Consider the following 17,058-nt stretch of genomic DNA (forward strand, 5'->3'; position numbering starts at 1 on the left):
AAAATTTTCAATAGAAATAAAATTTTGATAAAATTTTTTATAGAAATAAAATTTGATAAATTTTTCTATAGAAATAATATTTTGACAAAATTTTCACTAGAAATAAAATTTTGATAAAATTTTTTATAGAAATAAAATTTTGATAAAATTTTTTATAGAAATAAAATTTTGATAAAATTTTTTATAGAAATAAAATTTTGACAAAATTTTCTAAAGAAATAAAATTTTGACAAAATTTTCTAACGAAATAAAATTTTGACAAAATTTTCTAAGGAAATAAAATTTTGACAAAATTTACGATAGAAATAAAATTTTGACAAAAGTTTCTATAGAATTAAAATTTTGATAAAATTTTCTATAGAAATAAAATTTTGACAAAATTTTGTATAGAAATAAATTTTTTTTCAAAATTTTCTATGATAAATTTTTCTATAGAAATAAAATTTTGATAAAATTTCCTATAGAAATAAAATTTTGACAAAATTTTCTATAGAAATAAAATTTTGAGAAAATTTCCTATAGAAATAAAATTTTGCCAAATTTTTTACTGAAATAAAATTTTGACAAAAGTTTCTATATAAATATAATTTGACAAAATTTTCTATAGAAATAAAATTTTGAAAAAATTTTCTATAGAAATAAAATTTTGACAAAATGTTCTATAGAAATAAAATCTTGGTAAAAATTTTCTATATAAATAAAATTTTGATAAAAATTTTCTATAGAAATAAAATTTTGATAAAAATTTTTTGTGAAATAAACTTTTGACAATTTTTTCTATTGAAATAAAATTTTGACAATTTTTTTCTACTGAAATAATCATGAAATCAAATGGACATAAATCAATAATTCTTACAAGTTCAAAGGCTTCCTCCCAGAGTTTGTCTCGATAAAGGTGGAGATACAGTTTTAATCAATTTATTTTTTTGTTTCTTCGTCAAAAATTTGGCGCTTTTTCAATTTTTACCATCATCTCTCAATGAATTTTGTGCTGACGACGTTGGCGGCGGAAGACAATGTTTATCTTCCTCAACAACAAAGAAACCTTAATTGATAGCAACAACAACAAATCAATTAAAGAAAAATAAGTTCTCTGTTGAGTATTTGATAAGGCACCCATAATGATGGACAGACAGTGGACGACATTAAATATACAAAACATATAGAAGAGGGTCCAGGAAACTGTTTTCAAATGAAATTTCAAAGAAATTCTTTCGTTGCAACTTGACCGACGGCAAAATAATAACAATCATTGCTCTCAGCATGTAACCCGCATTGTGAAGAAGAAAAGATTAAGGCATTGGGGGACAATAACAATGATAATAACAACAATACTCGAATAAAACAGAGCCTTGATAACGACTACGACGACAACGCCAACGACGATGACGACTACAAAACCAATAACAACAACCACATTGAAATATCCCCACTTGTGATAAAAGTCAAAAAGAACAACAACAGAAAAGGCCCCATAGTTTATAACGGCTATGCAATGATTATACTTGCATTGAGAGTAAATAACTCAGAGAGATAGAGAGGCTATGAGAGCAAGAGAGTGAGTGAATCAATACAAGAAATCAACAATCGCCCCTAAACGATTAATTTTCATTTGCCTCCAGAGACAGAGCAATAACAACAAACAATCACGGCTTCACTTAAGCCAGCCATTCAAAGTCAATGCACACACAGAGATCAGTCAAGGTTTATAAACGGTTCGGCATAGACGCTTTGTGCGCTTTACACTACCTTTTTTGTGAAAACGAATTGAAATGCATTCCTCCTCTGGCTTGAACAATGCATGCGTGGGTTTATTTGTTTTGGGGACTATAGTGATAGGTAGTGTGGTGGCCACCACAGCACCTGTTATCAGTGATATTACCCCTGATTTGGTGGCCAGTGTTGGTGATGATATCGAATTCAATTGTACCGTGGAAAATGTGGGCCGTATGTCTGTGAGTTGGGCAAAGCGTACCAGTGAAATTGGTTCGGTGGTATTATCGATGCGTAACATACTCAGTTTAAGTGATCCCCGTTATACCATAGTGGAAACTCTCGACGATAAGGCCAATCGGGCCACATATACCTTTAAGATAACCAAAATTGAATCGACCGATATGGGGGCCTATGAATGTCAGGTCATTCTCACGGCCACCGATAAAATTACCAAAAAACTCAATTTATCCATTAAACATCCGGCCATTATATCGGAGGAGCGTACTCCCAAGTCTATGTTGGTTACAGAGGGACAAAATTTAGAAGTAAATTGTTATGCTGATGGTTTCCCTCAGCCCACCATATCATGGGAACGTGAAAGTCGTGGAATTATGCCGGCTGGAGGCAATAGCTTGGATGGTCCCAGTCTACGCATTAAGGAAGCCCATCGTTTGGATCGTGGTGGCTATTATTGCATTGCTTCCAATGGTGTGGGTCAACCCGATCGTCGCCTTATACGTATAGAAGTTGAATTCCGCCCACAAATCTCAGTACAACGTCCCAAAATTGCCCAAATGCTAAATCATGCCGCAGAGCTAGAGTGTACCGTTCAGGCCTATCCTGCTCCTGCTGTATTCTGGTATCGCAATGGTTCCAAACTTCAATCGAATTCGAACTATGAAATTTCCAATACGGCATCCTCGCATGAGGCCACCACCTCGGTTTTGCGCATCAAGAACATCAATGAATTGGACTTTGGTGATTATTATTGCAATGCCACCAATAAATTGGGCCATGCCGATGCTCGGCTACATCTTTTCCAGCCTGTTATTCCAGTGCCTTCCATGTAGTGTAGACTCTAAATGAAATTCACACAAATAAAAAGTCTGAGAGAGTGAGGAGTGTGTAAAAACAACCCTCAAAAAAAAAAAAAAAACTAAAAACGAAGGAAAACCGAAAAAAAATTAAAATAAAAGCGAAACAACAATAACAAAAAATTAAAACCCCCTCAAGCGTAAATATGGGCAAACAACGATGGCGGATGGATGGATAGACAGACAAGGAGAGAGACATTGAGGCAAGACGTGGTGAACTTAAATTCTATTCACATACACCAAAAATTGATATATATTTTGTATGCATGTACTCGCATACATTAGGATGTCCTGGAAATTGTATTCATTGAGACAAGGTGAGAAATAATTTTGTGTTTTTTTTTCGTTACAACAAAGTCTGTGAAAAAAGAACAGAGGAAAATCCTGAAGTTTGATTTTAAATGAGCGACCCAATTCAAATATATAAATAAAAAAATAACAGGCGATCCGGCGCTTAGAAGTGCTTCGTACGCGAGCAACTTTTGTTGGATTTGGCTCATCTTGAAACAGCCATACTTTCGGACACATACGCGTAAATTCGCGATTCTAAGCACCGCGATCGTATTTTTGGACCATTTCTTTGGACCAATCGACATAAGGCTTGTTTTGAGCGATTGACAAGTTAGTGTGAGATCCAACACGAAATATTAATGCAATGTTGAATGTATGCTGGCCCCACTAATTCTTAAGGTAGGCTCAATCTCAGGATAGGTCAAATGACGATTCTGTAATATCAGTTGGTTGATTGGTTTCTGGAACAATTGACCTTCACAAAATTCTTCTTGGAGTGAACTACGACCTCGGTTGAATTCGCGATACCATCCATATACACTGGTCCTTGACGGAGCTTCATCGCCAAAATTAACTAAGTCCATCGATACAATGTTGTTGAGTTAATCAACGTCGAAAGTTGTGAAAAATAGCTCAATTTAATGACAATTTTAATTTATATTACGAACCTATGAGTGTACTACGTCAATTTGTATGCGCCACAATACATCTGAGACTTGTTAACAATATCCGATTATAAAAATCAATTTGGAGGCTCTAATACAAAACACTCCACGTCGGGCGCCATTTATATTTAGGATCATAACACTTGCTTTTATAATAATTTTTTTTTAACAATTAATTGATTATATCCAGCGATTATTTTAATTGACTACTACAGTAGTTCTGAGCAGTGTTTTGTTTATCGTGTGTATTTTTACAAATTAAAATTTTTATTTCTGCGAACATTTTGTAAAAATTTTATTTCTATCAAAAATTTTGTCAAAATTTTATTTCTATAGAAAATTTTGCCAAAATTTTATTTCTATAGAAAATTTTGTCAAAATTTTATTTCTATAGAAATTTTTTTGAAAATTTTATTTCTATAGAAAATTTTGTCAAAATTTGATTTTTGTAGAGAATTTTGTCAAAATTTTATTTCTGTAGAAAATTTTGTCAAAATTTTATTTCTATAGAAAATTTTGTCAAAATTTTATTTCCAAAGAAAATTTGGCAAACTTTTTTTCCATAGACAATTTTGTCCAATTTTTATTATATAGAAAATTTTGTAAAAAATTTATTTTCTATAGAAAATTCTTTGAAAATGTTATTTCTATAGAAAATTTTGTCAAACTTTTATTTTTATAGAAAATTTCGTCAAAACTTCATTTCTATAGAAAATTTTTTGAAAATTTTATTTCTATAGCTAATTTTGTTAACAATTTATTTCTATAGAAAATTTTGTCAATATTTTATTTCCATAGAAAATTTGGCAAACTTTTTTTCCATAGACAATTTTGTCCAATTTTTATTATATACACAATTTTGTTAAAAATTTATTTTCTATAGAAAATTTTGTCAAAATTTTATTTCTATAGAAAATTTTGTCAAAATTTTATTTCTATAAAAAATTTTGTCAAAATTTTATTTCCATAGAAAATTTGGCAAACTTTTTTTCCATAGATAATTTTGTCAAAATTTTATTTCTATAGAAAATTTTGTCAAAATTTTATTTCTATAGAAAATTTTTTGAAAATTTCATTTCTATAGAAAATTTTTTGAAAATCTTATTTCTATAGAAAATTTCGTCAAAACTTTATTTCTATAGAAAATTTTTTGAAAATTTTATTTCTATAGCAAATTTTTTTAACAATTTATTTCTATAGAAAATTTTGTCAATATTTTATTTCCATAGAAAATTTGGCAAACTTTTTTCCATAGACAATTTTGTCCAATTTTTATTATATAGAAAATTTTGTTAAAAATTTATTTTCTATAGAAAATTTTGTTAAATATTTATTTTCTATAGAAAATTTTGTCAAAATTTTATTTCTATAGAAAATTTTTTGAAAATTTTATTTCTATAGAAAATTTTGTCAAAATTTGACTTTTATAGAGAATTTTGTCAAAATTTTATTTCTATAGAAAATTTTGTCAAAATTTTATTTCCATAGAAGATTTTGTCAAAATTTTATTTCCATAGAAGATTTTGTCAAAATTTTATTTCTATAGAAATTTTTTGGAAAATTTTTTATATTTTATAATATTTTATTTATTTAGGCAAATTTGTTTTTCCATAGACAATTTTGTCCAATTTTTATTATATAGAAAATTTTGTTAAAAATTTATGTGCTATAGAAAATTTTGTTAAAAATTTATTTTCTATAGAAAATGTTGTCAACATTTTATTTCTATAGAAAATTTTTTGAAAATTTTATTTCTATAGAAAATTTTGTCAAAATTTGACTTTTATAGAGAATTTTGTCAAAATTTTATTTTTATAGAAAATTTTGTCAAAATTTTATTTCCATAGAAGATTTTGTCAAAATTTTATTTCCATAGAAGATTTTGTCAAAATTTTATTTCTATAGAAATTTTTTGGAAAATTTTTTATATTTTATAATATTTTATTTATTTAGGCAAATTTGTTTTTCCATAGACAATTTTGTCCAATTTTTATTATATAGAAAATTTTGTTAAAAATTTATGTGCTATAGAAAATTTTGTTAAAAATTTATTTTCTATAGAAAATGTTGTCAAAATTTTATTTCTATAGAAAATTTTTTGAAAATTTTATTTCTATAGAAAATTTTTTGAAAATTTTATTTCTATAGAAAATTTTGACAAAATTTGATTTTTATAGAGAATTTTGTCAAAATTTTATTTGTTTTGTTTTGTTATTGTTGGTTTTGTTCTTTAAGCATTGTTGTTGTTTTTTTTTTTTTTTTATTTCAGCTTAAAACCATACATTGACTAAACTACAAGAGTAGCTTAACCAACAGAGGAAAAGAATGTTTGTCAAATTTATTTGGGCAAAGCCCTATAGACTGCAAGATGGTTGGATGGACGCACGTTTCGGAATTACCACATTCCTCATCAGCATCCTCTACTTGCAGCAAAACTATCAACCAATTATCAGAATAAATTCAGGCAGTTTATTAAACCCAACAAAAACCACACTTGAACCCTCCGAAAAAAGGTTTTACATTGATAGCCGGCTTATGCCGAAATAAATTCGAAACAAACATATCTCTTTAAGCCGGCTATCAATGTAAAACCTTTTTTCGGAGGGTTCAAGTGTGGTTTTTGTTGGGTTTAATAAACTGCCTGAATTTATTCTGATAATTGGTTGATAGTTTTGCTGCAAGTAGAGGATGCTGATGAGGAATGTGGTAATTCCGAAACGTGCGTCCATCCAACCATCTTGCAGTCTATAGGGCTTTGCCCAAATAAATTTGACAAAGATTCTTTTCCTCTGTTGGTTAAGCTACTCTTGTAGTTTAGTCAATGTATGGTTTTAAGCTGAAAAAAAAAACAACAACAAAATTTTATTTCTATAGAAAATGTTGTCAAAATTTTATTTCCGTAGAAGATTTTGTCAAAATTTTATTTCCATAGAAGATTTTGTCAAAATTTTATTTCTATAGAAAATTTTTTATATTTTATAATATTTTATTTATTTAGGCAAATTTGTTTTTCCATAGACAGTTTTGTCCAATTTTTATTCTATAGAATTTTTTGTCAACATTTTATTTCCAATGCAAAATCTACCAAAATCAAGAATTCTACCAATCTACAAAACAGTAAAAAATTTACCATTTTTTGTAGAATTTTACCAACAGTGGCAACCGGCTAGGGGCCGGCTCGAAGCATTATTGCTAAAGGGAGCTACCGTGGTGCAATGGTTATCTTGCCCGGTTATCTTGCAAGGTCGTGGGTTCGATTCCTGCTTCGACCGAATACCAAAAAGTTTTTCAGCGGTGGATTATCCCACCTCAGTAATGCTGATGACATTTCTGAGTATGGTTTCACTGCAATGTGGAAATCCGATCGGATTCGGCTATAATAAGGAGGTCCCTTAACCTGGAATCGGGCAGCGCTCAGTGATAAGAGAGAAGTTCACCAAAGTGGTATCACAATGGACTGAATAGTCTAAGTGAGCCTGATACATTGGGCTTCCACCTAATCTAAACAAACTTATTATTTCTAAAGACACCATGTGTGTATTTCGTCCCTTTCTTGGCGTTTCAAATATAATACTCTGTTCCTCAGACTGGCACATTTGAAATTCCCCATGTTCATGATTTAATTCCATTTTTTTGGGCGAGATTAATCTTTTAAGTTTCTGTAAACAACACAAATAGGGCTCGTATGTCAAAACGTTGTGAGATACAGCTGGCAGTTAGCAGAATTCAACACTAGGGTTGATCAATCACGAAATATAAAAGGCAACCTTCGTATAAAGGTCTATGTTCCCATATCGTTCATATACTTAAATCTGACCTGATTTGGACATACATTTTTAAAACTTCTACAAAATTTCTAGACATAAAATGTAAGCCGGCTAATGACTTGGGCGAATGTTAGTAAAATAAAACTTTGGCCTCTTTGGTCTTTTGTAAATCGGGCGAAAGATATATATGGGAGCTATATTTAAATCTGTATCGATTTCTTCCAAATTCAATAGGGTTCTACTCTGACCAAAAACACATACTAGTGCCAAATTTAAAGTCGAACTGCGATCTACACTGTGATCACAAAAATATTTTGACAGACAGACGGGCATGGCTAGAACGACTAAGAGTCGGCCCTGAGCAATATTATCAAAACACGATGTGTTTATCTCGTCTTCTTCTGGGAGAATGAAGTTGTTCCACAAACATTTCTTTTCAAGGGCATCCTGCACGCAGAGAAGGAATATGGTCACCTCAACCATGTTTCGAGAGCAAAATGTTATTTTTGGACGGTGACCATGGAACATTTTTGTCGCAAAAATGGTGTTTTCTCGGCAAACATATACATGGTTGCCGAAGTCAGACATATGCTTTTTGAGAAAATAACATCGTGGCCGCAAACATGTTACATGTTCTCCGTCCAAAAATAACATTTTGCTCTCGAAACATGGTTGAGGTGATCATATTCCTTCTCTGGGTGTGGGATCCTCCATGAATTTTTTCCACTTTCGATGAAGTTATCTTGAACCAGTCTTAGAAACTGCCCTCTTTGGCAGTTTAAAGTCAAAATTTATAAAGGTCAATTAAATGTCTCACAAAAGAATACAAAATCAACAAAAAGTAAAAAAAAAAACAAGTATATACGGCCGTAAGTTCGGCCAGGCCGAAACTTATGTACCCTCCAACATGGATTGCATAGAAACTTGTACTAAAGACTGTCATTCATAATCGAATTAATTGGGTTGCGGTAACACTTTCTGATGGAGAGGTATCTTAAAACTTCTTAACACCGTCTTCTCAATTGTAAGTTAGTCCATACGGGGTATATATTAAACAAAAAAAGGCCGATAAAATACGTATATAATTCAGTTTGACAAAATTTTCTATAGAAATAAAATTTTGACAAAATTTTTTACAGAAATTTATTTTTGACAAAAATTTCTATAGCGATAAAATTTTGAAAAATTTTTCTATAGAAATAAAATTTTGACAAAATTTTCTATAGAAATAAAATTTTGACAAAATTTTGAAAAAATTTCTATAGAAGTAAAATCTTGATAAAATTTCGAATAGTAATAAACCGTTGACAAAATTTTCTATAAAAATAAAACTTTGACAAAATTTTCTATAGAAATTAAATTTTGACAAAATTTTTTACTGAAATGTATTTTTGACAAAAATTTCTATAGCGATAAAATTTTGAAAAATTTTTCTATAGAAATAAAATTTTGACAAAATTTTCTATAGAAATAAAATGTTGACAAAAATTTGAAAAAATTTCTATAGAAGTAAAATCTTGATAAAATTTCGAATAGTAATAAACCGTTGACAAAATTTTCTATAAAAATAAAACTTTGACAAAATTTTCTATAGAAATAAAATTTTGACAAAATTTTCTATAGAAATAAAAATATGACAAAATTTTCTATAGTAATACAATTTTGACAAAATTTTCTATAGTAATAAAATTTTGACAAAATTTTCTATAGTAATAAAATTTTTTTAGATTATTTTTGGGGATCGGCTATATATAACTATAGACCGATACGGACCAATTTTGGCATGGTTGTTAGCGGCCATATACTAGCGAATGTATCAAATTTCACCACGTACCAAATTTCTACCGGATCGGATGAATTTTTCTCCTCCAAGAGCTCCGGAGGTCAAATCTGGAGATCGGTTTAAATGGGGGTTATATATAATTAAGACCGTATGGACCAATTTTTGCATGGTTGTTAGAGACCATATACTAACACCACGTACGAAATTTCAACCGGATCGGATGAATGTTGCTCTTCCAAAGGGCTCTGGAGGTCAAATCTGTGGATCGGTTTATATGGGGGCTACATATAATTATGGACCGATATGGACCAATTCCTGCATGGTTGTTAGAGATCATTTACTAACACCACATACCAAATTTCAATCGAATCGGATGAATTTTGCTCTTCCATGAGGCTCCGGAGGCCATTTCTGGGGATCGATTTATATGGAGGCTATATATAATTATGGACCGATATGGACCAATTTTTTTCGTAGTTGTTAGAGACCATATACTAACACCATGTACCAAATTTCAGCCAGAGCGGATGAAATTTGCTTCTCTTAGCGAAATCTGGGGATCGGTTTATATGGGGGCTAAATATAATTATGGACCGATATGGACCAATTTTCGCATGGTTGTTAGAGACTATATACTAACACCATGTACCAAATTTGAACCGGATCGGATGAATTTTGCTCCTCCAGGAGGCTCTGCAAGCCAAATCTGAGCGTCGGTTTATATGGGGGCTATACGTAAAAGTGGTTCGATATGGCCCATTTGCAATACCATCCGACCTACAACAATAACAACTACGTGTGCCAAGTTACAAGTCGATAGCTTGTTTCGTTCGGAAGTTAGTGTGATTTCAACAGACGGACGGACGGACGGACATGCTCAGATCGACTCAGAATTTCACCCCGACCCAGAATATATATACTTTATGGGGTCTTAGAGCAATATTTCGATGTGTTACAAACGGAATGACAAAGTTAATATACCCCCCATCCTATGGTGAAGGGTCCCAGCAAAAAAAGCGTCGCCAAAAAAGTAATGAAAATGTTCGTTTTGGATCCGGAAGTAGTGCAAAATTGACGCAGAAGCGATGAATTTAACATGGGCTTGGTATAGGACGGAAGTCCTTCATTTCAACAGCCTTTGCACTGAATTTGCATCACTTCTTTAGGTGTGATCCGAATTCTATGTTTTGGATGTAAATTAAAACATTCAGTGATATTTTGTCAAATAAATAATTTTTATAATTTTTTATAATTTTTAATGGATTCTAACGCTTGTCGGAAACGTTTGACCTCAAATATTTTCAAAAATTCAAATTTTTTCAGATTGGAGTTTACATTTTTGTCGACAAAATTTAAATGATTTGTACAATTTCTTACTCTGTTTTTAATTTATTTGAAACAAAAAAAGTTAAAATTATTCATTAAAAGTATGAAAAAACGAAGTTACAAAAAATTGAATTAAAAGAACTTCCTGGGTAGTTAAAATAAAGAACATCGTTGGAAGTGCATCTTCTGGAAGTGCTTTTAAAGTTGTGCCTTTGGAAGAACATCCAAATTTGTTTGCTGGGGTATAAAAAAATGAAAATAAAATTAAAAATTCCATCGCCGCTGGGATTTAAGCCTGCGCCTGCTGTCGTTTTCACTACACGGACGAAAAAGACTATTTTTCATATGTTTCGGTGTAAAAGTTATATGTTTGGAACTCAAATTTTTAGCAAATTATTTTTAAGTGCAAGCATATAATGTTCATAAACTAACATAACATGTTTGCGACATATATGTTAATATGTCAGAACATATTATATTTGTGACATAACTGTTTTTAATATTATATGTGTGGGTGCAAACATATGTTAATGCAGAAATTGCCTATAAACATATATGTGTTTAGAAAGAGGGACCGAGAGAGTATGCTTCAAGAAAAAAATGGAAGTAACCAATTGGCGCCTTAAAAAAATATATATACGCATAGAAAATGTCATTAGAAGTTTTTTCTACCAATGTGTGCCTAAGGTGAAATGTAATATGTTTGGACAATACAAACAATATTTTGTTTGGACCAATCCTGAAAATGTATATGTTTCAAGCAGAATGTGTTTAGGAGTATATGTTGTAGAAGCGATTTTTTTGGGAAGGTTTTGCAAATTACTAAAATTTTCAATTTTTTTTAATTAGTTTAACCCCCACTTTCATGAAACTCCGTTAGTGTTCCGTTAACTAACGAACTTTTAAATCGTATTATGGACATAGCTGTCATCTTGTCTATAACTTCCATCCATATGCCAGTTAGGAACTTAACTGCCAAAATTTTTTCAGTTAACATTAACCGGAGAGAAGATATTTGCAATTTACTTTCCGTTAACTGGTAGTTAAAGCCAAACGGAGCTACATGAAAATGGCCGTAAATGAAAAAAATATATGTATATAACATAATAATGTACGCCGAAATAAAGTAAAACTCACGTACAACATAAAAAATAATCTTTTGAAAAATAAAACTATTTGATAAATAAAATAGAAATTGCCAGAGATGAATTTTTTATAAAATATTTTTCTAAAAGATTATTTATTTTTTGTTATTTTTATTATTTTCTGTATACATTGTTTCTATAAATATATTTTTTCATTTTCTCAACAACATAAATTTGAAAATTCTCAGAATTCGCAAATACTTCTCCAAAGAACATCCATGGAAGTGAGAGAGTAAACTACCACAAGCTCATCTGCGTACACAGAAAACAATATCACGAAAAATTTTCCAATTAAAATTTTAAATGAGTTTTAAAAATATTCAAATAAAAATTTAATTGATTCAACCAATTTTTTAATTGGAACTCAAAATTAATCACAAGAATTAATAGTATCAATTAATTTTATTAATTGACTTTCGTGATTGTTACTAACATTTTTGTGATTGAAGGGATTTCAAAAAAAAAAATAATTAATTCGTAATTGAAAACATATTTTTTGTGTGTAGATGTAAAATGTTAAATTTTATTTTTAGCTTTTTTATTTTATATTTTTTTGAGACTACGATCAAAAGTACTTCATCAGAAGTTGGAAAAAATTATGAAGGATCCTGGGATACGCTTAAAAATGTTTTTATAAAACAACTTCCAATTTCTTTTGCTGGGTTGCTTTAACAACGCGTTGTGAAAATCCCAAAAAGTCAAGTAGAATTTAGTTAAATTTCCACACGAGTTCATTTTCTCAATAAAAAATTTACTTTTTTTCTATATACATTCTCTGTTTGTGTATAATATTAAATTAATATTGCGAATATTTTCTTTTCTTTATTACAGCAATTCAAGGAGTAATCTTTTTGGGACGAAACATACTAATACACAACAAAAGTATATGCATCCCCCGTTTATATGTAAATGTGTTAACAAGATGTGTTCATCTGAGTTGGTGTGCGAGCGTATGTATATGAAGTTCCTTATTAATCTCCTCCTTCGAGTATTTTGGCACAATCTTTCAATCTTCGGAGCTTACGCCTTCACCACTAAGCTCAGCCATCGGAGCCTTCTTCATTTAATGCCCAGTTGCCGCCTGCCAGCATAGCTTTCTTGATTTTCTGAATTTCGTTGGCACAATGTCGACGAGGATGACTACAATGACTACGAGACGACAATAACTTAAGACTCAAAATATTTTTTTTTATTAATTTTAAGCATATTCATGTTTTTTGCTTTTCGGCAAATTTAATTCCATTTTTAGTGCTTTAATTGAATTAAATGTAATCCACTTAATTTTGTTTTCTTTGCTGCTCCCCATTTAATGTGTATGCGGAGAAATATGTACATTTTTTTGTGTGTAAACTCGTACTTTATAATTTTGGTATGTTTTTTTGTATAACGACTAATTTAAGATGTGTCTTTAAGATTTTATTTTCGGAAGTGAAGAAGAACGAAACGCAAACAAATAAACAAAACGAAAATGATAATGATAATGATAATGATGACAAAGAATTGTTTTATTTTATTTAAATTATCGAGTATGAGAAACAAGAATTTTTCATATACTTCAACAAGTAGGCAACAAACATTATTGCCATGATAATAGATCTCTTTAGGCTTAATCGATATATAATATAATTTTTCCCCATTTTATATCGTTTATATTTAAGAACTTACGCTAATTGTTTTAGTATCTCAAAACAGGTTGACAGCCTTTCACTTCTAGCTCAAAATTTTATTTCTACACAAAATTTTGTCAAAATTTTATTTCTATAGAAACATTCTTAGAAATATTATTTCTATAGAAAAATTTTTAGAAATTTTATTTCTATAGAAAATATTGTCAACATTTTATTTCTATAAAAAATGTTGTCAAAATTTTATTTCTATAGAAAATTTTACCAAAATTTTATTTCTATAGAAAATTTTGTCAAAATTTTATTTCTATAGAAAATTTTGTGAAAATTTTATTTCTATAAAAAATTTTATCAAATTTTATTTCTATAAAAAATTTTATCAAATTTTATTTCTATCAAAATTTTTGTCAAAATTTTATTTCTATAGAAAATGTTGTCAAAATTTTATTTCTATAGAAAATTTTATCCAAAATTTTATTTCTATAGAAAATTTTACTAAAATTTTATTTCTAGAGGAAATTTTGTCAACATTTTATTTCTTCACAAAATTCTGTCAAAATTTTATTTCTATCGAAATTTTTGCCAAAATATTATTTCTATAGAACATTTTATGCAAAATTTTTTTTCTATAGAAAATTTTATCCAAAATTTTATTTCTATAGAAAATTTTATCCAAAATTTTATTTCTATAGAAAATTTTATCCACAATTGTATTTCTATAGAAAATTTTACTAAAATTTTATTTCTATAGAAAATTTTACTAAAATTTTATGTCTATAGAAAATTATGTTAAAATTTTATTTCTATAGAACAGAGTGTGAAGCTGTGTACACCAGAACAAATCCTTGAAAACGGTTTTGACGAAGTCAACCGAAATATTGGAAATAAAAATAAAAGAAAAACATCATATCTATGTTTTTTAATCGACCTATAGCCGAAACTATGAAAAATAATTCTTAAAGAAAATTTTGTCTGTAGAAAATTTTGTCCAAAATTTTATTTCTATAAAAATATTTGTCAAATTTTTATATCTAGAGACAAGTTTGTCAAATTTTTATTTCTATATAAAATTTTGCCAACATTTTATTTCTATAGAAAATTTTATTAAATTTTTATTTCTAGAGAAAATTTTGTCAAATTTTTATTTCTATATAAAATTTTGCCAACATTTTATTTCTATGGAAAAGTGTATCTATGGAAAATTTTGTCAAAATTTTATTTCTATAGAAAATTTTATCCAAAATTGTATTTCTACAAAAAATTTTACCCAAAATTTTATTTCTATAGAAAATTTTATCCAAAATTTTATTTCTATAGACATTTTGGTCAAAATTTTATTTCTATAGAAAATTTTGTCAAAATTTTATTTCTATAGAAAATTTTGTCAAAATTTTAGTTCTATAGAATTTTTTGTAAAAATTTTATTTCTATAGAAAATTTTCTATGGAAATTTGTGTAACCATTTTATTTCTATGAAAATTTTTGTCAAAATTTTATTTCTATAGAATTTTTTTTCAAAATTTTATTTCTTTAGAAAATTTTTACTTCTATATAAAATTTTGCCAAAATTTTATTTCTAGTGAAAATTTTGCTAAAATTTTATTTCTAAAGAAAATTTTACTAAAATTTTATTTCTAGAGGAAATTTGGTCAAAACTTTATTTCTATAGAAAATTTAGTCAAAATTTTATTTCTATAGAAAATTTTGTCAAAATTTTATTTCTACAGAAAATTTTGTCAAAATGTTATTTCTATAGAAAATTTTGCCAAAATATTATTTCTATAGAAAATTTTGTCAAAATTTTATTTCTAGAGAAAATTTTGTCAATTTTTTTTTCTGTAGAAAATTTTGTTTCTATGGAAAATTTTGTCTTATTTCCATGAAAAATGTTTTATTTCTATGGACAATTGTGTCAAAATGTTATTTCATAAAAAATTTTTTGTCAAAATTTTATTTCAATAAAAACTGTTTGTCAAATTTTTATTTCTATAGAAAATTTTGTCAAAATTTTATTTCGTTTTGTTTGTTATTGTTGGCTTCTCTTTAATCGTTATTGTTGTTTTTTGATCTCAGCTTAAAGCCATGCATTGACTAAACTACAAGTGTAGCTTAACCAACAGAGGAAAAGTATGCTTGTCAAATTTATTTGGGCAAAGCCCTACAGACTGCAAGATGGTTGGATGTACAGCTGTTTCGGAATTACCACATTCCTCATCAGCATCCTCTACTTGCAGCAAAACTATCAACCAATAGCCACCGTGGTGCAATGGTTAGCATGCCCGCCTTGCATACACAAGGTCGTGGGTTCGATTCCTGCTACGACCGAACACCAAAAAGTTTTTCAGCGGTGGATTATCCCACCTCAGTAATGCTGGTGACATTTCTGAGGGTTTCAAAGCTTCTCTAAGTGGTTTCACTGGAATGTGGAACGCCGTTCGGACTCGGCTATAAAAAGGAGGTCCCTTGTCATTGAGCTTAACATGGAATCGGGCAGCACTCAGTGATAAGAGAGAAGTTCACCACTGTGGTATCACAATGGACTGAATAGTCTAAGTGAGCCTGATACATCGGGCTGCCACATAACCTAACCTAACCTAACCATCAACCAATTATCAGAATAAATTCGGGTAATTCACTCAACCCAAAGTGAACTACACTTGAACCTCCCGAAAAAGGGTTTGATAGTCGGCTACTGCTTAAACAATTTTGTCAAAATTTTATTTCTATAGTAAATTTTGTCCAAAATTTTATTTCTATAGAAAATTTTGCCAACATTTTATTTCTACAGAAAATTTTGTCAAAATTTTATTTCTATGGAAAATTTTGTCAAAATTGTATTTCTACAGAAAATTTTGTCAAAATTTTATTTCTACAGAAAATTTTGTCCAAAATTTTATTTCTATAGAAAATTTTGTCCAAAATTTTATTTCTATAGAAAATTTTGTCAAAATGTTATTTTTGTAAAAAAATTTGTCAAATTTTTATTTCTATATAAAATTTTGTCAACATTTTATTTCTATAGAAAATTTTGTCTACACTTTATTTCTATAGAATTTTGTGTCACCATTTTAGTAAATTTTGTCGACATTTTATTTCTACAGAAAATTTTGTCAACATTTTATTTCTACACAGAAAAAAATATCACCAAAATATTTCCAATTAAAAAGTTAATTGAAGTTGAAAATTTTTTCAATTAATAAATTAATTGATACAATTAACATTTTAATCATGATAGAAACATTAAGTTAATTAAGTCAATGATTGAAAATTTTAAAATTTGTAATTAAAAAATTAATTGATACAATTAACTTTTTAATCTAATTCGGAAGACTAATTAAAATTGTATTTCAAACAATCATTTGTTAATCCAAATAAAAACTCTAAGCCAATTCAGAAAGTAATTAAAAATAGTTACCTTTTTTGATTAATAAATTAATTGAGTTTTGCAATCAACATCAATTAAATTTTTAATTGAATCAATTAAAAAATTAATTGAAATTTGCTGAAAAAATCAATAAATTTTTTAATCAAGAATTTTTTCTATGCCCAATTAAAACTGTGATTGATACTATCATTTTCGTGATTGAAGACATTTCAATTAAAAAATTAATTGGATCAATTAATTTGGTGATTGAATCAGAAAAAA

At 28.6% G+C, this 17,058-nt stretch overlaps 1 protein-coding gene across 1 annotated transcript; it reads left to right on the forward strand.

The window, feature by feature from the left end:
- Positions 1-1,681: 1,681 nt before the first annotated feature.
- Ama (Amalgam) lies at positions 1,682-13,266 on the forward strand. Its single transcript, XM_075292221.1, has 2 exons — positions 1,682-3,127; positions 12,619-13,266. Exon 1 carries the CDS (start codon positions 1,773-1,775, stop codon positions 2,784-2,786), a length of 1,014 nt encoding a protein of 337 aa, XP_075148336.1. The 5' UTR covers positions 1,682-1,772; the 3' UTR covers positions 2,787-3,127; positions 12,619-13,266.
- The last annotated feature ends 3,792 nt before the right edge of the window (positions 13,267-17,058 follow it).

This window comes from Haematobia irritans, chromosome 1 (assembly GCF_050003625.1).
Source record: "Haematobia irritans isolate KBUSLIRL chromosome 1, ASM5000362v1, whole genome shotgun sequence".
Classification (NCBI taxonomy): domain Eukaryota; kingdom Metazoa; phylum Arthropoda; class Insecta; order Diptera; family Muscidae; genus Haematobia; species Haematobia irritans.

Bases quoted from the DNA above. Each gene is read 5' to 3' on its own strand.
- Ama (XM_075292221.1), top strand. From the start codon at position 1,773: ATGCATTCCTCCTCTGGCTTGAACAATGCATGCGTGGGTTTATTTGTT.